This window comes from Melanostigma gelatinosum (genome assembly GCF_949748355.1).
Source record: "Melanostigma gelatinosum genome assembly, chromosome: 18".
Taxonomy (NCBI): domain Eukaryota; kingdom Metazoa; phylum Chordata; class Actinopteri; order Perciformes; family Zoarcidae; genus Melanostigma; species Melanostigma gelatinosum.
Genome location: NC_136651.1, coordinates 1,261,196 through 1,281,888, shown reverse-complemented (window position 1 = coordinate 1,281,888; position 20,693 = coordinate 1,261,196). Strand labels below are relative to the sequence as shown.

The following is a 20,693-nucleotide window of genomic DNA, read 5'->3' as shown; positions in this document are numbered from 1 at the left end:
AGGAAGAGGAGGGTTGGGGGTAAATGATCCTGTGGAGGCGACTCGTGAAGCTGCAGCTGCCAGCGACAGACTCCAACAGAGATGTATTGAAAGGAGGAGAGAGGCCGGCCCATCAGGACAATTAGCAGATGTCACCAGTAGGCCTGACCCTCTGTGACCCGGAGCTCTGTGGCCCAAAGGCAAGAGTGTGTGTGTGTGTGTGTGTGTGTGTGTGTGTGTGTGTGTGTGTGTGTCAGTCACAATATTGTATTACAACTATAAGTAGTTTTGTTTCCTGAACTTAACGAAGTTGTTTCCTGTGAAGATGCAAGTTTACTTTGAAAAGACTGAATTCATGGAACGACACTGGAAACAAATACTCTAAATACTAGTGTCTCATACCAACTGTTGTTCTTTTTGTTTTTATTTAACCTTAAGAAAATAAAATAAAATTCACAGAATACAAATGAAAATGTAATTAAATCAGAACAGTTTAATGCAAAATAAGTCATTTCTTTATCATCAAGAGAAGATCAAACAGTGAATAAAGGAAGTTTTCTTTCTCTCATCCGAAGTGTGAAGACACAGTATTGATAACTTCCTCCACCTCCGCTCCACAGATGTGTTTCTGCATTCTAGGAAAGAGGAGGAGAAGACACCACCATCATCTCCCGAACAAAGACCTAAAGGCATTTACTGCAGCACCCAGGGGTGCTCTCAGCATTCCAGCGCTCTGATTGTGGGACGTCCTCTGGCACACTTTGTCTTTTGTTTTGTCTCTTTACTGGTTCCTGAACGGCCCCTAAAAACCTCCAAATGTTTGACTTTCAGAGTAGGGCGGGTGGTCTCACGCCAGAACAAAGCTTTTTATTATCCATCGCTCTTTAACAGTTAACAGAGTCAGCAACATTACTGCAGATATACAGACTCATATATTCATATTTATCTACATTTACTTTTTCAAGCTGATTTGATGCTGAAGATTCTGAATACTTTCACTGTAATGCAAAAAACATGTTTTGGAAATGGAAAGATATTTTACATTTCATTGCGAGAGTTAATATTTTGTGACGACAATCATTTTTTGGAATTCAAGTTTTCTGAAAGTTTATGTTTAAATCGGCAAATAAGGCATTATCTAATGTAACTATTGGTGAATTTAAGAGAAATCTAAAAAATAAAGACTAAACTGATCAGTGCATGAAAATCAATCTCCTCTTAAACTTTGAAAATATCAAATATCAATGTATATCTTTGCAATATAAATACATCTGCAATACAAACACTTCATACCTCATGTGCAATAATGTGTATTATATTGTATTTGTATCTTTTGTTGTCTTTTTGCTATTTACTTATTCATCACCTTCACTGTCTGACTCTTTATTGTTCTTGTTTTGTTTTCTACTGATGTCTCTTGCTTCACTTTGCTGCTGTAATCCTGCACATTTCGATATATATATATATATGATTTATATATATATATAAATATATATATGCTTTATTCATCCCCAGGGGTAAATTAGTTTGTCGGGGATGAATAAAGGATCCATCCATCTATCTATCTATCTATATATGATGCAGTTCACCTGCCAGCCTGCGGTGGCGCTGCCGAGCTGATCCTCTGCGGCAACCCGGAAGTTGACGTTTTTATTTTTTTTACTCATTGATTTGAAAACATGGCGTCGGAAGCAGAGGCGGGTAGCAGTGCTGCTACAACAGAACCGGACACAGGAGACGGGTATGTGTCCGTCATGCGAGATATATGTCACTGCTATAAATATATATGCTCTGATTCTGATTATATGTGAACATGTGAACCATATTTACGCTCTTGTTGAGCCGTAAATGATGTTAGCATACTCGCTAGCTAACGTTAGCATCCCATAGACTCAGAGACAACCGTAGACCGTTACAGCTCAGCAGCTCTTTGTGAGGAGAAAACATCACAATATCTGACAGGTTAATGTTAACCTGTCTACCGGCAGACTTATAAAGTCTACAGAGCATAGTTTAATACTTTCAAAGCATGAATATGTCCCTCTATTAATACTGTATGCAAAGCTATACATCTCGTACGCCAGACTCCGTTGGAAAATGTCAATTTTTAGCGAACACAATGTATTTTTGATGAACAGAAATATTGGAAGAAGTATTCATGTACTAAAGCAAAGGTAGTAATACCTCTTTGCAGAAATACTCTGTTACACGTCCTGCATTTAAAAAGATGGCACCCAAAGTAAAAAATGCAGAATGGCCAATTTCAGAATAATATGTATTGTATAGTATTAATAATAATTAAAAGAGGTGAGAGCAGAAACAGTTTGGAGAAAAATAACAATACTTACATGTGCGTAACATGTTAGTGAATTAAAACACGTGCAGTTCCATTGTCACCGTTTATTCTGTTTTTACCAGTTGATATGAATTTCACATCTTTTCTGTAGCTGGGTCAACATTTAGTGAACATTTAATCATCTGACTAATCCTCCTGTTGATCATCAGCGATGCTCCATTCAGGGAACTACCCACCAGCATGGACACTGAGTCATCCAACGGCAAAGAGGGAATGGTAACGTCGTTATTATTACCATGACTTTGTCTTTATTTCGTGTGTTTGCTGTCTGTGCCTTTGCTGTAACTCCTGATACACGTTGTTTTAATGAGCAGACTTTGTGTCTCACAGGAAACGGCCGGCGACGGCTCCGAGGCGGCCGACGCTCTGACCGGATCCGGAGACGAGGAGAGTGGGAGGCAGCTGGGAGAGGTGGAGCTGCAGTGTGCGCTGTGCATGAAGTGGTTCACTGCTGACACATTCGCCATCGACACTGCGTATGTAAAGTTACATTTAAACATCAGCCGTTTCTTCTTACAACTTTAAAGTACTGATTTAGCCTCTTCTCCTTCTCTGCAGGACCTGCCTTCCTTTCATGACTAACTATGTGTTTCACTGCAACGTGTGCCATCACAGCGGCAACACGTACTTCCTCAGAAAACAAGCGAGTAGGTGTTTGAAACGGCCTCGACACAACGGTGGATTCCAGCGTTGGCGTACTTTGTCACAACATGTTGTCTCCTGTGTTCAGACCTGAAGGAGATGTGCCTCACAGCGCTGGCTAACCTGACGTGGAGATCCAGAACACAAGACGAGCACCCGAAGACGATGTTCTCCAAAGACAAGGTGAGCGCCACGCGTTGGTTTGGACCTCGACGGCGCTTTAAAGTCAAGTCGATGTGAAATCAGGCTTTTAAAATGAACTCTTGAAAGGTCATCAAAAGTCATGTTGAAAAAATGATTTCAATTATATATATATATATATATATATATATAAATAAATAATTAAGAGTGAGGGGTAAATCTCCTGATGTTCTTGTGAATTCTGCTCCGATCATTCATGGTAACATTTGCATATTTCCCATGTCTCCCTGCAGGATATCATACCGTTCATTGACAAGTACTGGGAGTGCATGACGACCCGGCAGAGGCCGGGGAAGCTCACCTGGCCCAACAACATCGTGAAGACGATGGTAACGCTCGGTCTATAGGGCGACACGAATAACAAGATGCTGGTCTGACTTTAGTGAAAGCAGAAATACTACAGATTAGAAATACTCTACAAGGGAACCAGAGTTATTGAAAGAGTTTAGAAAAAGTGCAACATTTCTCTCAAACATGTAGTGGAGTAGAAGTATAAAGTAGCATTAAATAGAAATGCTCGAGTAGAGTACACGAATCTCAAAATGTAACTGAAAGTACAGTACTTGAGTAAATGTACTTAGTTACGTTCTACACTCATTGTTACTGTTACTTTATGGTAATAATCTTGTAATACTTATTTTCCAGAGCAAAGAGCGAGATGTGTTCCTGGTGAAGGAACACCCGGACCCCGGCAGCAAAGACCCCGAGGAGGAGTACCCCAAGTTTGGCCTGTTGGACCAGGTATGCACCGCTCAGCCTCAGAGTGCAGGAGGAGGAGGAGGAGGAGGAGGAGGAGGAGGAGGAGGAGGAGGAGGAGGAGGAGGAGGAGGTTTAATCTGTGGATGAAGTCTGATTCCTTCTCTCCTGTAGGACCTGGGAAACATTGGACCCTCATACGACTCACAGAAACAGACCACTGCTGCTCCCACTGCTGGAGGGCTGAATGGTGAGAACATGAAACTGAATGTTTCAGGAGGCTTTTACTTCACCACGAGGTCTCCTCCTCTGAAAACAAACAGACCTGCTGATTAAAACACTGAATAAAAGCAGCTTCACGTTGAAACTGTCGTCCTGAAGCTCTGAGAACTTAAGATCCAGACGTGCAGCGACTAAAATCCTTCAGCCGGTTAAACGTAGAGTTAAAAACCACCAAGATCTAAACGTGTATCTTAAAAATGTGGCTTAAAACTGGATTAAAGAACTTCTGTCAGACGACCACAGCGCTGATCTGACGCCTCTGACAGGCGACCGAATGAAACGCACCTCGTTGAAAAACGACAGATCATTTCTCTGGTTGGGGAAGTGTTGTAAGCGTTTGAGATAGCGTGAGAACATAACTCGGTTCCATGTGTAGCACAGGTCCATATTTAGACATTCTGATGCGCAGCAGTTCCTTCTTTAAACCTTGAATCGGTCTTGTGCATTGTTTCTCCAGGTGGATCTTCGTTCTCAGGTGAATATTTGTGGTATTTGGGCGTCTGGAGCTGATCTGTTTTTTGTGTCTCGTAACCTGGATAGAAGTTGGCCCTGAGGTTCCTCGATAAGCATCTTGTGGGCAACTTCATCCCCCCCCCCCTGTCTGCTCTGCTTGTGTTTGATGACCCCCCCCCCCTCCTAAAAGCTTTGCTCCCTGTCATCGGTGGACAAACCGTCCTTGTTTCTGTCTTGCTGCTAAAAAAAAGAAGTATCGTCACTGAAATGACGCTGCATTTGTAATTTTTGTTTTCAGACCATTGGCCTCATAAAACGTTGTATTTGAGCCATTATGGGTAAAAATGAATCATAATTGAGCTGATGGAGGGAGGGGGGGGTAATATTCAGAGGAATAACTGGTCTAAAGTTGTACATTTAAATGAGGTTCATAAAGTCACCAGAAAATAAACAAAACGTGTTTTTTCTTGCGGTGAAGGAATCGCGTGTTGTTACAGTATTCGGTTCAAACGCATCACGATGTCGTTGATTGGCGCGTATTAAACGTGCAGATGTAGCATGAAGGAAATGATTGCGCTTCAATCCCAGAATCACCAGATTATTATTATTCATATTTTTAGGCATCTGGACTTTAAAGAGATACTGATGTGAAAAAGGGTTTTTCACAATAAAACAACATAGTGATTTTATTGTGAATTTACAGGAATATCTCGTAAAATCTGAGATTCTTCTCCTTAAACCGGATCCTTATTTTGTGCCACATCAGTGGTTCAACCTTCAGTTTAATATCTGAAGACTGGATCAGATGGTTTCCTCCTTTAATATCTGAACCATATGATTTTATATTGTTCTACGTTTAAAATAACAGAAGCAGATACTAGAAATGTGAAAATGAAGGCTATTGTGGAAGAATATTTGTATTCTTACACTCTTCATTACACAATAATTCTCCATCTCAGCGGTTTTGTTGTTGGAGGAAGAGAATCTGATCCCTGAAGTTACTGATTGTGAACGATGTGGTTCAACGCTGAAGAGGCTGATTCACGTCAACTAATTCCTGCTTTTTTTGTGCCTGCTGGTTTCCCCTGCTTTCACTTTCTGTGTGCGTGTGTGTGTGTGTGTGTGTGTGTGTGTGTGTGCGTGCACATTTCTTAATGTTCAGGAGTGTAATCTGACCTGTTGTTGTCTTAAAGGTGCTTTGGCCCCTGGACCCGGAAAAGGACGAGGGGCCAAACGTAAACAACAGCAGCAACAGGAGGGCGCTGCAGCAGGAGCCACCAAGAGAACCCGAAGGTATAAGAACTGCCAGTGAACACACACGCACGCACGCACGCACGCACACGCACGCACACGCACGCACAGCAGCTAACGTGTGCTCCTCTTCCTCCCTCGTGGCAGCGACCCCCTGTTCTCGGCCCAGCGCCTGCCTCCTCACGGTTACCCTCTAGAGCACCCCTTTAATAAGGACGGGTACCGCTACATCCTGGCAGAACCGGATCCTCACGCTCCAGACCCGGATAAGCTGGAGCTGGACTGCTGGGCCGGCAAACCCATCCCCGGTGATCTGTACCGGGCCTGTCTGTACGAGAAGGTGCTGCTGGCCCTACACGACAGAGGTACCGTGTATTTACAACGCATTGCTGGGGAAAGTGTTTTTATTATCAGTCATAAGCAAGGAGCAGTAGGGCGGGGCTACACCGTGATTGACAGGTCTCTACCAGAGACGTGAGTCCTCCTCAGTCCAGATGTGGTCACTTCCTGTTCACTGGTTGCAAAACAACAACATGTCGCCGGCCAAAATGCCGAACTCGAGGCTTCATAACATCCACAAACCAATGAGTGACGTCACGATGACCACGTCCACTTGTGATATGAACCATAATCTGTCTGGTATAAAATATGATGTCGCTGCCGTGTTTACGGCGAGGTGACGTTCTGTTGGGTGTCGATGGAGCTGCTACAATGTTAGCTTAGCTTAGCACCGATCAAACCAAAGTTGCCGACAGACCTGACAAAGGATGAATTCAGACTTTTTACAAATCTGCATTATTATGTCGTTTAATGAGGATGCATTTTTATCTGTTTATTGCAACTGAATTACGGCAAATCGTCTTGTGTTGTGTTGATTGAGCTGAAGTAAACCAGCTGACGTGTGTCTCGTTAGACACGGGGAATACTCCGGATGATGTTATGAACCAGACAAGACGTGTTTAGTTTCTGGGATATCTGTGACTTCCACAAGCAGCAGCAGTGTTCTCTGCAGCGTTGGATGTCTTCTTGTATGTAATGTGTTCCTGTGTCTTGTGCTGCATTTTGTTTTGAATTGATTGTGTGTGAGACACTATTGCCCAAGAAAAGAAACTCCTTATTGAGATCATAAAGTACGTCTGATCTAAAAACGACCATTTGCTGGTGTTGCAGCGCCTCAGCTGAAGATCTCCGACGACCGTCTGACGGTGACCGGTGAGAAGGGCTACTCCATGGTGAGAGCCTCCCACGGGATCCGGAAGGGCTCCTGGTACTTCGAGGTCACCGTGGAGGAAATGCCTCCAGAGACGGCCGCCCGGCTCGGCTGGTCTCAGCCCCTCGGTGAGTGGTGGTCCTCTCTGACGCAAACCTCTTTACAGGAGACAACCTCTGGTTCTGAAGAGTGAAGTCAGAGCTTCCTGTGTTAAAGCTGCATTCTCTCTCGTGTCCACCAGGGGGCGACTCCTCTGGTTGTATAGAAGTCTATAGAAAATGACTCTACTTCTCTCTTGATTTATTCCCTCAGTAAACATTGTAAACATGAGTTTATGTCTCAATCTCTAGTTTCAAGTCTTCTTCAATACAGCATGATGTTCATTTAGTACATTATGGTCCATTTAGAGTCACACAGACCATAAAGCAGGGGATGCTTTAGGGCGGGGCTACTGTGATTGACAGGTCTCTAATAGACCATAAAGCAGGGGATGCTTTAGGGCGGGGCTACTGTGATTGACAGGTCTCTCATAGACCACAAAGCAGGGGATGCTTTAGGGCGGAGCTACCTTAAAGCTTAGACTTCTATACAACCAGAGGAGTCGCCCCCTGGTGGACAGTATGCAGAATGCAGTTTCAAGACAGTTCTGCATCTGCTTTACTCGGCTGAAAACTTAAGAAGCGTATGTTCTCACGGATAAAGGAGGCTTTATAGCAATACTCCTTCAAACATCTTTTGCCTTTTTTTCTTATTTTGCAGGCAACCTGCAGGCCCCTCTGGGTTACGACAAGTTCAGCTACTCGTGGCGCAGCAAGAAGGGCACCCGGTTCCACCAGTCGATAGGGAAGCATTACTCGTCTGGCTACGGTCAGGGAGACACGCTGGGCTTCTTCATCGAGCTGCCGGACGGCACGGAGACGGCCAAAGCTCTGCCGGACACGTACAAGGACAAGGTAACACGAGACGCTCGGCTTCTACATTCAGGCCTGCCCAGCCGGGCCTGTCGTCGCCTCTCTTCCTGTAACCACGAGCACAAGCCTTTCTCTCTTTCCTGTGAAGCTTGAAATCAGTCTATGACGACGTTTACACACAGACAAAAATCACCTCAACCCATGTAAAAACTCTTGTTTGCGCCATTGAAATCTTATAGAATTTTACCTTTTTTCGTACAACTCCGCTGATGCGATACTTGGACAAACATGCATGAACGTCTTTAATGGAAACGTGGCTAAAGAGAACTACACTGGACCCAAACACACGTGGTTATTTCATCTCTTTTCAGGCGCTAATTAAGTTCAAGAGCTACCTGTACTTTGAGGAGAAGGACTACGTGGACAAAGCAGAGAAAAGCCTGAAGTCCATGAGCTCCAGCAGGGTGAGACGTCCTCCTCTGAAGATGGAACGCTGCCGCTGTGTTTGCTGCTGTTAACTGCTGGATCCTGTTTTTGTCTCAGATGATGTTCTTTAAGAACGGCGTGAGCCAAGGCGTGGCCTACGAGAACCTGTTTGAAGGAATGTACTTTCCCGCCATCTCTCTCTACAAGAGCTGCACGGTCAGTGCGAGGGCGTGTTCTCTGCCTTCTTCTTCTTACTCTGTTCTATTCGTGCTGAACTTTACTCTCTCTGCAGGTTTCGGTCAACTTCGGGCCACATTTCAGACACGCTCCAAAAGACCTCAAGTACCAGCCGGTAAAGAATGGCGTCCTTTAAAGAAACACCGCCGCCGCCGAGCGCTCGTCTCATTGATCATCTGTTGTTGTTGTTGTTTGTCTTCCGTCTCAGATGAGTGACATGGGCTCGGGAGCTGTGATCGAACACACGCTGTCCGACATGCTGTTCCACGTGGAGACGGATGTGGACGGACGACGCAGCCCACCGTGGGAAGGATGAACACGGCCCGATCCAGTACCCCCCCCCCCACACACACACACACACACACACACACACACACACACTGAAATGTCAAAACATCGCACCACAAGCTGCAGTCAGCTGTGGCTCAGAGAAGTCGTGTCTGATTTCTACTTGTTTTGCAAAACAGGAAGTTAAAAGCTCACAAACAGGCTCTGAACCAATCACAGCGCTGGACGGCTGCAGACTCTGAACATTTAACGACTAAATCAACTTCTGCTCTAGAATGTGTATCTGCTGACGTCAGCGTGTTGCTGCAGAGGAGAGATCTCACCGGCTCATCGTGTTCGACTCTGCAGCTCTGTCCTGCGTTCTGTCTTCTTTTGCTTTACATTGTGTGTCAGTTCGTCACTGTTTTATACTCTGCGTTAAATACAGAAATCAATAAATGCTACATGGACAGAAGTTGAGCTCTTCCATGAGTTTGTTGAACAAGTTGTTTCTGAGCCTTTAGAATGAAGTAGAGCTGCAACCAACGATGATTTTAATTCGTGAATAATCTGTCGATTATTTTCTCAGTTAAACTTTTGTTTCATAAAAGATCAGAATATAGATGTTGACGTCCAAGAGGACACGTCTTTGAATGTCCACCACAGACGTCCTTGAAGGAGGAGCTGATGGGGTTTTACTGGTCAAAGCTCACTGAGACAGAATTACATCAATTTCACAAATGTCCAAATGTCCAAATCAGGAGACGACCTCCTGCTGTTCACGTGTTAAAGCTGCATTCTCTCTAGTGTCCACCAGGGGGCGACTCCTCTGGTTGTATAGAAGTCTATAGAAAATGACTCTACTTCTCTCTTGATTTATTCCCTCAGTAAACATTGTAAACATGAGTTTATGTCTCAATCTCTAGTTTCAAGTCTTCTTCAATACAGCATGATGTTCATTTAGTACATTATGGTCCATTTAGAGTCACACAGACCATAGAGCAGGGGATGCTTTAGGGCGGGGCTACTGTGATTGACAGGTCTCTAGAGACGTATACGTCACTTCCTGTTCACTGGTTGCAAAAAACAACAACATGGTGACGGCCGTAATCCAAGATGGCGACGGCGAGATCTATGAACTCGTGGCTTCGTTACGTTAGTCTACGTCCACTCCTCAGATACAGTTCATGGTACAAAAAATAGAATCGAATAGAATAGAATAAAAAATAGAACACATTAAAACAAAATAAATCTTGTTTATTCAGCCGCTTCGGCTAAAACAGCACAGCTGGTGAGAATCGTTGTGTCGTGTGAAGTATCTTCAGACTGTGCTACTCGTATCAAAATTCAAGTACTTAACAAAACATTTCATTTCAAACAATGGACATGTTGGTGCGGGAAAAGTAATTACATCTTTTTGTGTTTTTTTAAATAAGTATTGCTGATGTATCGTAGCTGTAATACAAACAAAGGAACGTATGCTACGCTGTGATTTACAAGAACCCATCGTTGCTCCGCTGGGTGTGTTTAGTGTCTTTAAAGCGCCGTCCGTCTCTCTGTCCGTCTGTCTCTCTGTCCATCCGTCTCTCTGTCCGTCTCTCTGTCCGTCCGTCTCTCTCTCTGTCCGTCTCTCCGTCCGTCTGTCTCTCTGTCCGTTTCTCTCTGTCTGTCCGTCCGTCTCTCCGTCCATCCGTCTCTCCGTCCGTCTGTCTCTCTGTCCGTCCGTCTCTCCGTCCGTCTTTCTCTCTGTCCGTCTCTCCGTCCGTCTGTCTCCCTGTCCGTCTCTCCGTCCGTCTGTCTCCCTGTCCGTCCGTCTCGTCCTCAGTGCGACGTGCTCACCATCCCTGACTTCATGTAGTTCTCACTGGAAATCAGTCTCTGTTTGCTCTCATCCGATGCATCTGGAGGCTGCTGCTGGAGGAAAGACGTCTTCTGCAAAGAAGTCTTCAGACAAAACAAACAAACTCTTTGACAAACAGGACACAAGTGGTGGACACATGTCCCTTCACTCAAGTATTGTACTGAAGTTCCACTTCAAGGTACTTTAGCATTTCTATTTCCTGCTACTTAATATTTCTCCTCCACTACATCTCAGAGGTACATGTTGTACTTTATACTGCAGTACATCTCAGAGCTACATGTACTTTTTACTTGTACATCACAGTGGTAGTAGTACTTTGACTGCAGTAGTATCTTACTTGTCTGCGTAGGAGTCGGTCCAGCAGGCTGCGTTTGGGGTGGTCGGGGTTCTGGGAGAAGTTGAGGTCAGAAGATCGAGATCCATCAGGACCGAACTGATTGAGCGCCCTGAAACATCCCGTCTCAATCATCTGAGGAGGAGGAGGAAGAGGAGGAGGAAGAGGAGGAGGAGGAGGAAGAGGAGGAGGAGGAGGAAGAAGAGGAGGAGGAAGAGGAAGAGGAGGAGGAAGGTGAGGTTCATCGATTCTGGACAGACCTCCTGATGTAGCTCAGAAGTGACTGGCATTAATACACATGAATACCTCGTTCTGCCACGTTATGGGGTTGCTGCCTGTGATGAACTCTGAGTAGAAGTCGTTGTCTCTCTGGTCCAGAGTGACTCCCTTCACCGTGGAGAACTCCTCGATGTCCTGCACGTCGCTGCAGTACACCAGTCTGGGCTGCAGGAGGAAACACGTCACAGCTGACCGTCAGCACGGAGACAAACTCAGCTTTCTTCTTCAAATCAAAGTCACTCGAGCTCTGCACGCGATTGTTTTCAAATATATTTCTATCTTCTGGTACTTCAGTTCGACTGAATTTCAGAGGGAAATATATTGTACTGTTGACTCCACTACATGTATTTCATGACGGTAAGATGGATAATCAATCGGTGCACTTGCATCTGGTTTGAACGGAGGCTCAACGTGTCCGGCCTCCAGCATCCTGAAGTTGACTTTTTGGAAGAAAGGATGCGACTGTACTTCTCTCCCCCCCGACAGCCGGCACCCCAGCCTCCCTTCTGGCTCCTTGGTGAGCAGCTGCAACGGGGAAAGGAACCCTGTCAGCATGCTATGAAGAGACTTGGGATCTGATCCGGTCTCTGGACCTACCGAGCAGCAGAGGTCTTTCACGTCCTCGCTGAAGTTGTCGCCGTATTCGAGCTCTTCTCTCTGAATCCTTCGCTCCATCTCGGCGGGTTTAGGATGCTCTCCTCGCCTGCGGAACGGAGGCTGCCCGGCCGTCATCTCGTACACCAGGCAGCCGAGGCCCCACCAGTCAACGCTCGTCCCGTAGTGCTGGTGGCCGATCACCTCGGGAGCTGAAACACGGACGCAAAAGTCAATGAAACTCAAAACATTCTCACTTGGAAATGTTGTTAAAATGGCTCATGAAGCTGAACGTGATCTCATGTTTCAGAACTGGTTCTTTGTGGGCGATGGAGGGTTTTAATATGCTCTATGTCTGCGGATCGTTTACTCCCGCGTATTCAAAGACGAGACTCTTTGTATTTCTGTAGTTGGAGTTCTATAACCGTCCAGAGGAGGTCCGACCTCTGCAGGTAATTCACCCCAAACATTGGAAACATCACTGCGCTGATGATGACGTGCTGTACCTTCCTGAGAGGCAGCGAGAGACAGAACGGTTGATCCACTCTGAGTCTCATCTCAATGTGTTTCTGTGTTCATGATGTTCTTTTTAATTTCCTTTAAAGAATTAATCTTTGAAAACTGGTGAAAAAAGAAGGTGGTGGAAATGTTTGTTAGTTTGTTGTTGTAATCCTCGTGTTGGCCACTAGAGGGCGCTGTGCACTACTCCATGTTCTAAAGACGTTCATCTTCTCAGTTCTCTGAACTCTAAACAAGTCTCCACATTTATGTTCACATTCACTCAGAACATGAGGTTGTGTTGTGATTCAGCCTCTTGTGGCAGAAATGAGTATTACAACAACAAATACCCGGAGAAACAGAATCACCTGGAAAAAGTGTTCTCTTCACCTGTTTCAAAGGTAAAAATACATGAATTCAAAAACACAAGACAATTTCGATCAGACTCAGCAAATAGATCACCAGAGTTGTTTTTGTCTCATCTCTTACGTAGTTATTATATAATATATAATATTATATAATATATAATATTATATATTGTATAATATAAAGCAGCGGGTCTGTGGGGCAACAAGGAGAGGTTGAACCTCAGTTTACTAAATTATTTTACAAATTAGTATTTATTTATTTTCTTAAATTTATTTCTTAGTTTATTTCTATCGTATCGACTGTCTCGCTGAGCTTTCTGTTGTTATTATTGTCTTGCTCTTTAAACTCTGTTTTTAAAGGTGCTGCATAGCTGAAGTTATTATTATTATTATTATTATTGTTATTATTGCAGTCTTTCACACTCAACCCTCTAACAGGTGGAGTCAGATCAGTCGCTGAGGGTTCGGGGGGGGGGGGGGGGGGGTACTGTGAGGGACATACATACCCATGTATCCCAGCGTGCCCACCGTGCCGCGCACCACACTCCGCTCAGATAAGCTCACAGCCAGGCCCAGGTCAGAGATGCGGATGTGTCCTGGAGGGAACGGACATCAGAACAGAAATCTGCTGTTATGATGATGTACTTTCCCTTTTGATTCCCCCCCCCCCCCCCCCCCCACTGTGACAACTGTAACCTGTAATGCAAACACGTAGAATCAAACATGCTGCCAGAGTGAAGCAACAGGTGCAGAGAGCGCGTCTTAAAATAGACACCACACCTGATCACAGAGCTTTCACTTCCTCAACCTGCCTTTGTTTGAATCCACAGGTCACAATACGCCAACACGCTGGTCTGGCTCAACTCGAACATGTTGTCATTACATCATTCACATTCATTCACATTCATTTCCAGAGCTAGAAATAGCTGAGCCAGCAGTGCGTGTGTCACAGGAGTCTGGAGGTGATCTTCTGCTGGCTTCTCAGGGAACGTTATTGTGGCTGCAGATCAAGTCACTGCACTGAGAACAGACAGTGTTACTGGCTGCACGTACCGTTGTCATCCAGCAAAATGTTTTCTGGTTTCATATCCCTGGAAGATCAAAAACAGCATTTGATTCAGAGACGGGACTCAATGCGTCGCTCATAATCAGTGACAGAATGTAGTTAATGTACGAAAGTACTGTTCATATGTACTTACAGCAATGCTTCATTACTGTGCACTGCACCGTATCAAATACACCAATACATTTACACAGTATTTTCACAGTCGTTTTACGTGTAGTGGAGTATTTACACAGTAGTTTTACGTGTAGTGGAGTATTTTCACAGTAGTTTTACGTGTAGTGGAGTATTTTCACAGTAGTTTTACGTGTAGTGGAGTATTTACACAGTAGTTTTACGTGTAGTGGAGTATTTTCACAGTAGTTGTACGTGTAGTGGAGTATTTTCACAGTAGTTGTACGTGTAGTGGAGTATTTTCAGAGTAGTTGTACGTGTAGTGGAGTATTTTCAGAGTAGTTGTACGTGTAGTGGAGTATTTTCACAGTAGTTGTACGTGTAGTGGAGTATTTTCAGAGTAGTTGTACGTGTAGTGGAGTATTTTCACAGTAGTTGTACGTGTAGTGGAGTATTTTCACAGTAGTTTTACGTGTAGTGGAGTATTTTCACAGTAGTTTTACGTGTAGTGGAGTATTTTCACAGTAGTTTTACGTGTAGTGGAGTATTTTCACAGTAGTTTTACGTGTAGTGGAGTATTTTCACAGTAGTTTTACGTGTAGTGGAGTATTTTCACAGTAGTTTTACGTGTAGTGGAGTATTTTCAGAGTAGTTGTACGTGTAGTGGAGTATTTTCACAGTAGTTTTACGTGTAGTGGAGTATTTTCACAGTAGTTTTACGTGTAGTGGAATATTTTCACAGTAGTTTTACGTGTAGTGGAGTATTTTCACAGTAGTTTTACGTGTAGTGGAATATTTTCACAGTAGTTTTACGTGTAGTGAATATTTTCACAGCAGTTTTACGTGTAGTGGAGTATTTTCACAGTAGTTTTACGTGTAGTGGAGTATTTTCACAGTAGTTTTACGTGTAGTGGAGTATTTTCACAGTAGTTGTACGTGTAGTGGAGTATTTTCAGAGTAGTTGTACGTGTAGTGGAGTATTTTCACAGTAGTTGTACGTGTAGTGGAGTATTTTCACAGTAGTTTTACGTGTAGTGGAGTATTTTCACAGTAGTTTTACGTGTAGTGGAGTATTTTCACAGTAGTTTTACGTGTAGTGGAGTATTTTCACAGTAGTTTTACGTGTAGTGGAGTATTTTCACAGTAGTTTTACGTGTAGTGGAGTATTTTCAGAGTAGTTGTACGTGTAGTGGAGTATTTTCACAGTAGTTTTACGTGTAGTGGAGTATTTTCACAGTAGTTTTACGTGTAGTGGAATATTTTCACAGTAGTTTTACGTGTAGTGGAGTATTTTCACAGTAGTTTTACGTGTAGTGGAATATTTTCACAGTAGTTTTACGTGTAGTGGAATATTTTCACAGCAGTTTTACGTGTAGTGGAGTATTTTCACAGTAGTTTTACGTGTAGTGGAGTATTTTCACAGTAGTTTTACGTGTAGTGGAGTATTTTCACAGTAGTTTTACGTGTAGTGGAGTATTTTCACAGTAGTTTTACGTGTAGTGGAGTATTTTCACAGTAGTTTTACGTGTAGTGGAGTATTTTCACAGTAGTTTTACGTGTAGTGGAGTATTTTCACAGTAGTTTTACGTGTAGTGGAGTATTTTCACAGTAGTTTTACGTGTAGTGGAGTATTTTCACAGCAGTTTTACGTGTAGTGGAGTATTTTCACAGCAGTTTTACGTGTAGTGGAGTATTTTCACAGTAGTTTTACGTGTAGTGGAGTATTTTCACAGTAGTTTTACGTGTAGTGGAGTATTTTCACAGTAGTTTTACGTGTAGTGGAGTATTTTCACAGTAGTTTTACGTGTAGTGGAGTATTTTCACAGTAGTTTTACGTGTAGTGGAGTATTTTCACAGTAGTTTTACGTGTAGTGGAGTATTTTCACAGTAGTTTTACGTGTAGTGGAGTATTTTCACAGCAGTTTTACGTGTAGTGGAGTATTTTCACAGTAGTTTTACGTGTAGTGGAGTATTTTCACAGCAGTTTTACGTGTAGTGGAGTATTTTCACAGCAGTTTTACGTGTAGTGGAGTATTCACAGTAGTTTTACGTGTAGTGGAGTATTTTCACAGTAGTTTTACGTGTAGTGGAGTATTTTCACAGTAGTTTTACGTGTAGTGGAGTATTTTCACAGTAGTTTTACGTGTAGTGGAGTATTTTCAAAGTAGTTTTACGTGTAGTGGAGTATTTTCAAAGTAGTTTTACGTGTAGTGGAGTATTTTCACAGTACTTTCACTGAACTAAAGCATCTCAATACTTCCTTCATGTTGCTGTAATGCAGAAACACACTGACCGATATAATATTGCGTTCTGGTGGAGGTGCATTAAACCACAGCAGACTTCTGCAGCGTAGAAGCACACCCGGTCCATGTCCAGGCCGGGCGCCCCGATGGTATGAATGTGAAACTTCAAGTCCCCGCCGCTCATCATGGTCAGAACCATACAGAGCGCGTGCTTGGTCTCGTAGGCGTACGCCAGATTCACCTAAACGGAGAACGAGGAAGTGCGTGTTGAGGTGTAGATCAGGTCAAAACCTTTGAGTATGAGCAACAAATCCTCTAAAAAGACCCAAAACTGACAACATATCAGACAATCCTTTAATACTTCCTGACTTCCTGTCTGTGGCTCAAAGCTCAAAGACGTCCATTTTTTAGAAACACAAATGTACAGCTCCATCAGTAATCTCCGAACACAATCTGGTACTTACTCTAGTTTTTCATCAAACAAACAGGAGGAAATCGTGCATTTCTTTGGGACTACTTTTAGCGGCGGATTAATCCACATTATGGTGCTGTAGTGAGTATCTGTGGCAGCAGGACGGTGAGTCAAAGTACACCGCAGTGTTTATACCTGTTCATAGGATGCTTTTACTCTTTTTATTCTGCTGTTGAAATTTGAGCAGACAGATTAATTTTCAGTGTTAAACAGAAGGCGTGACTATGTTGCTCTCACCACAAATCTGCTGTTCAGCCCTTCCAGGATGCGTTTCTCGTTGAGAGCCATGGTTTCTCCTTTCCTCTTCTTCACGTGAGTCTTCTCCAGCTTCTTGCAGGCGTACATCATTCCTGTGGCTCGCACCTGACAAGCCCACACCTGAGGAAGAAAAGCACGGTCAGAGGAGGAGCACAAGACTTCACACTTTCATGAAGTCAGAGGAAATGTCATTTGTTCGAGACATATTCTGAATTATTGAGTGGCTCGAGCTCAGATGCGGAAGTGTCTTCAAACTCTCATTCTCTAAACATTGTAAACATGAGTTTATGTCTCAATCTCCAGTTTCAAGTCTTCTTCAATACAGCATGATGTTCATTTAGTACATTATGGTCCATTTAGAGTCAAAAAAACCTGCTGCCGTTGAGTTTAACAACAAAAATAATCGATTGTGGGTCAAACCCTAGAACCCTGACAAATAAAAGCAAAATGACCTGATCCCACGAGAGGTACCTTCGATGATACATCGATATCTTTCATTTGTGTGAAGCAACGCGTTAAGTGACGTCGAACAGAACGAGCAGGCTTACCTCTCCAAACCCTCCCTTCCCCAGAAGCCTGTACTGCCTGAAGGTCTGCTTGGTGATGGGCTGCCTGGAGGAGGAACACAGTTCTTCTTCTCATTCTCAATTGATACGTTTGAACAAGCAGATAAACCAGCTGCACAACCAACACACACACGCACACACACACGCACACACACACACACACACACACACACACACACACCTCTCCAGCATCTTCCACTGTAGTAAGCGGTCAAAGAACATGCTGTCCTGGTACTGGATGAACGGCTCTCCACAGAGGTATTGATGGAGGTCTCTGGTACACAGAGCAGAGAGGTTGGTTTTGTCTTTAAATGATGAGATAATGCACACATTAAACAGAGAGTGTGTGTGAACTCACTCCCTGCAGTCATGGAAGACGTCCATGCAGGGGTCCAGCTCCAGACTCTGGCTGCAGCTCTGTTCATGATGCTGCACGATGGACACGCACTGGTTGGACTGAGGGGACATGGACGAAGACGTTAAGACAGGAAGTGTTCCGTTTGTTCAGCATGTTGTCTGTGTTGCTGTCAGACCTGACTCCAGAGGAATCTCTGAATGACGCTGAAGCCGAAATCTCTCCTCTCCTCGTCTGCCTTGGTCTCAAAGGCGTCCTAAAGGAGACGAGCAGAGCACGGATGTGCACAGGTCAGCACTTTTTTTTTTCTAGCCCATTTTGCATTACGCACTCAGATCTCAGTGAGACTGAACTTGATTAAAGCAGCTTTTCCAGCAATGCAACGATGAATCTATCTGCACAATTCCCTCCCACATTCGATGACTCCTCTTCATATAATGCAACATTTAGTAATGTGTGTTTCAGATACAGTGCACGTGAGTTGGTCTCGGTCTCTACGTGTGCGGTGCTGCACGGTTGAGCGGTACCAGAGCATCCTGCAGGGAGATGTAGTTCTGCAGATCGGCTCGGCTCCGGCAGAAGAGCTGAAACAGTTTCTTTCCGATCGGCTGCTTCACACACAGACTGTGGTAGTCTCGCTCTGATGGAGCAATAGAACAGGACGTGAACTCACGCAGCAAACCCACAAACACGAATGGACTTATGACACACACACACACACACACACACACACACACACCTATGTCCAGGTCCACACACTGACTGATGTGAGAGAAGCGCAGCATGTCTCTCCATTTCAAGCTCCTGCCTTTACTTCCTCCTCCTGCAGGAACGCACAATGAAAGCTTGAGTTCAGGCCTTAAGAGTTACACGTCTATCAACAGCGTGTCATCAGCACGCATGCGCCGTGCAGCGCGGCGTACCTCGCCCGTCAGGTTTTCACACAATAGTATGTTCCACTCTTGAGAATGATCTATTAATAGCTGCAGGCACCGGGAAGCAGAGCCGGTGGGACCGCATTGCCACGCTGTCACTCCAACGTCACAGCCAGATTCATTTTACAAGAGAAAATGAGTTTACAGACAAAAGAAAAGTTCTTTGCACAGAACGTTCATGGAACTTCAGGGAGAATTGAATCATATTTCACTTGGATGAGAAATGTTTCTGATGCTGGAGCTTTTTAAAATCTGCTGCACGAGGATGTCACATGTTTGATCAGTTTTCGTCATTTCTCATCTTTCAACACGTTGTTTAGAGACGTCACCCGACCCGACACCTGTGATCCGCACAGATGATGTCATGAAGAGTGAGACAGAAGTCAGAGAATCTGAAAATGTGTTGCTGTAAAAGCAGATGCAGCTCGTGTTGAAGTCCGCCTCTCGTCTGATGAGTGCTGAGGGATTTTATTTACAATTTAAATGTCGGTTAAATGACTCAGAACATGTAATTATAAAAGCCTGAACTGATCCAACACACAGTGACACAAGATCCACTTCTTCTTTCTGGAAACATTGGAACAAATGTCTGTTTTTAACTTTCTCTGAACTGCAATCATCACACTTGTGTCTTGGTGTCATCGTATTGTATTTTATATATTGTTGTATTTGTTTGTTGTTGTTTTTGACACTATATGGACTCATGACTCTGAAATACAAGTTGATATATTAAAGCTACTTTAAAGAAGTGACAACATAACATTAGTTCTGTAGAACAACCAGCAGCCTCTCACCTTCTCTGGCTTTAATAAGCGTGTTATTCGCCATCATGCTTTCAATCTCCATGTTGGAATAGAAGGTGTCCCGGTTTATTAGTCCCAGAGCTGCGGTCCGATCCGGTCCTCATGCACCGACTGTAATGAACACAGTAACAGCAGCGCAGAGCGCGCAGAGCGCGCAGAGCGCGCAGAGCGCGCAGAGCGCGCAGGGCGCAGACCAGCTGGTTGGGCTGAGGTGACGGGGCGTGTCCGTTCGGCTGCTTGCTGTCACTAATCAATGGAGGTGCGGGACGCTGCCTCCTCTCAGGGGCGGGACAAAACCTGATCACCCTCTGAGGCACGAGCTCATCAGCTGAGACTCCACACTGACTTTCATCTGATGTTCATAATTCAAAACAGAGTTTATTTTTAGATCAGTGTACCAGAGGTGGAGGAAGTACTCTTACTTAAGTTAAAGATCCTGATCCTCTATGAACCAGTCTCAGTGTAGTCCTGATCCTCTATGAACCAGTCTCAGTGTAGTCCTGATCCTCTATGAACCAGTCTCAGTGTAGTCCTGATCCTCTATGAACCAGTCTCAGTGTAGTCCTGATCCTCTATGAACCAGTCTCAGTGTAGTCCTGATCCTCTATGAACCAGTCTCAGTGTAGTCCTGATCCTCTATGAACCAGTCTCAGTGTAGTCCTGATCCTCTATGAACCACTTTGATGTTCTGGAGAAGTTAAAGCTCGTTTTTTGAATGAGTTGAATCGATCTCATGATGCCTTCACGTGGGTAGAAGTTTCCAAACCTGTTCTGATAAAATTAGAGTTCATGTCGACAGACTTCAAAAAGCTCCTCGGAGATAATTGTGCGCGTGCATGTTGGAGTTAACCTTCAGCTCAACCTGTCGAACCATCTGGAGCTCTAGTGTGTCGCTCCCAGACGCACCTCTAGGGGGCACTGCGCCTTTAAGAAGTCTGGAGACTTTGTAATAAGTGTGACTACAAAGTGAGAACACTCAATACAATGCATTCAATGTGTCTGTTGTTCAAAACACATCATAAACATACTTATAACGTGT

The 20,693-nt window shown here is 44.1% G+C and overlaps 1 protein-coding gene and 1 pseudogene across 2 annotated transcripts; one reads left to right on the top strand and one right to left on the bottom strand.

Moving 5' to 3' along the window:
- The first annotated feature begins 1,228 nt into the window (after window positions 1-1,228).
- ash2l (ash2 like, histone lysine methyltransferase complex subunit) lies at window positions 1,229-9,386 on the top strand. The gene is made up of 17 exons (XM_079289748.1): window positions 1,229-1,720; window positions 2,485-2,551; window positions 2,666-2,811; window positions 2,894-2,982; window positions 3,066-3,160; window positions 3,412-3,507; window positions 3,824-3,919; window positions 4,049-4,124; window positions 4,614-4,631; window positions 5,803-5,902; window positions 6,008-6,225; window positions 7,031-7,198; window positions 7,830-8,023; window positions 8,353-8,445; window positions 8,525-8,623; window positions 8,700-8,759; window positions 8,853-9,386. Exons 1-17 carry the CDS (start codon window positions 1,659-1,661, stop codon window positions 8,958-8,960), a joined length of 1,785 nt encoding a protein of 594 aa, XP_079145874.1. The 5' UTR covers window positions 1,229-1,658; the 3' UTR covers window positions 8,961-9,386.
- Window positions 9,387-10,287: 901 nt separating this feature from the next.
- On the bottom strand, window positions 10,288-19,697 carry LOC306792012 (G protein-coupled receptor kinase 5-like; annotated as a pseudogene). Its single transcript, XR_013773197.1, has 16 exons — window positions 19,646-19,697; window positions 18,650-18,739; window positions 18,444-18,556; window positions 18,095-18,172; window positions 17,920-18,017; window positions 17,743-17,835; window positions 17,544-17,607; window positions 16,975-17,115; window positions 16,316-16,506; window positions 13,899-13,936; window positions 13,352-13,441; window positions 11,983-12,191; window positions 11,773-11,910; window positions 11,413-11,550; window positions 11,110-11,241; window positions 10,288-10,855 (listed from the first exon to the last, which is right to left on the bottom strand). The product of XR_013773197.1 is annotated as a G protein-coupled receptor kinase 5-like (transcript).
- Between the last annotated feature and the right edge of the window lie 996 nt (window positions 19,698-20,693).

Excerpts from the sequence above, each read along its gene's own strand:
- ash2l (XM_079289748.1), top strand. The coding sequence starts at position 1,659 with ATGGCGTCGGAAGCAGAGGCGGGTAGCAGTGCTGCTACAACAGAACCG. Across the intron at positions 3,161-3,411 it reads CGATGTTCTCCAAAGACAAG|GATATCATACCGTTCATTGA; the intron begins GTGAGCGCCACG and ends GTCTCCCTGCAG. Across the intron at positions 8,624-8,699 it reads CTCTCTACAAGAGCTGCACG|GTTTCGGTCAACTTCGGGCC; the intron begins GTCAGTGCGAGG and ends CTCTCTCTGCAG.